Below are 1139 nucleotides of genomic sequence, written 5' to 3' on the forward strand. Positions count from 1 at the left end.
CACAGAAAGACCACAACAGACACCCGGACCTCACAATTCTTCTTCTTGGAACCCAGATCCACATTAAGTTGCATTAAGAAAAGGATCCCATCCTCTGCAGCTTGTGCGGGAAAAAAACAGAAAGAGAAAACTAAGTGGAGATCTACGTGGTGCACTGAGCATCATAGCAGCCGAGGAAACATTTTTGCCTGCTTTTTATCCACGTTGGTGATCCTATTTGTCAGTCGTGCCACAATGTCCGAGGTGCTGCCATACAACGAGGGGAAAATGAGCGGCTACGGGGCGGACAGCGAGGTCAATCAGATGTCCTTTAGCTGCGGGCTGCAGGACACGAGCGCCTTTTTCGCCTCGTCGCAGGCAAAGAGACCCCCGAAGCTTGGACAGATCGGCAGAGCCAAGCATGGTAAAGAACAGTTTAAATTTTTTTTAATTCACTCTAAAGGCACGCTGACACCACACGTTCAGAATTATTCCCGAGATAGAAAATGAGCGAAACGTGAAGATCGCGCGCCTGCAATGCGAGCGAGGCTTGCAGTGAGTGTATTGTGATGCTCAGCAGTTCATTATAAATCATGTAATCTCTATTTATTCATGGTCTTGTGCCGTTAGAATGCGCACCACAGGGTAAATAGCTACTTCGTTGCTGCTTACATTATGCATTCCATGCACGAGAAATGATCTTCGTGCAAGGACACACCCATGCACGCGCTGCAGGCATACAAACAATAGGGTTATAGGGTTAAACAGTAGCCTGAGGATCAACTCCTGGCGCGTCGCCATTACCGGAGATGAATTGTTATTCTACCAAGTGCGCGTCCTCGAGGTCGGGGATTTGCAACAGTGCTTTAATTTATTTATATATTCACCTGCAGTACACATCTAATGTCACTTGCCTTGTGTTATTTTAGTGCGCCATAGGCTGTCCACAAGAACCCATGATTGGGAAAGAAATATCGACCGCATAATACTTCTTTAATATGAATCTCACTATTAACTATTGGTATACATCTCTGCTGTTGTGTTCTCGGTAAATAATAATTATCTCCCCACCTCTCTCTCCCCCCACAGTGGTCATCGAAGACGACCGAATAGACGACGTCCTGAAGGGGATGACAGACAAGTCCTCACCTGGCGTCTAA

The 1139-nt window shown here is 46.5% G+C and overlaps 1 protein-coding gene across 1 annotated transcript; it reads left to right on the plus strand.

Annotated features, from left to right (window-relative positions):
- Positions 1–234: 234 nt before the first annotated feature.
- On the plus strand, positions 235–1139 carry camk2n2a (calcium/calmodulin-dependent protein kinase II inhibitor 2a; the record flags this gene model as incomplete). The annotated part of the gene is made up of 2 exons (XM_080034435.1): positions 235–403; positions 1069–1139. The coding sequence occupies 2 exons, from the start codon at positions 235–237 to the stop codon at positions 1137–1139; spliced, it is 240 nt and encodes a 79-aa protein (XP_079890561.1).

This window comes from Ammodytes marinus (assembly GCF_949987685.1).
Source record: "Ammodytes marinus genome assembly, chromosome: 9".
Taxonomy (NCBI): Eukaryota; Metazoa; Chordata; class Actinopteri; order Uranoscopiformes; family Ammodytidae; genus Ammodytes; species Ammodytes marinus.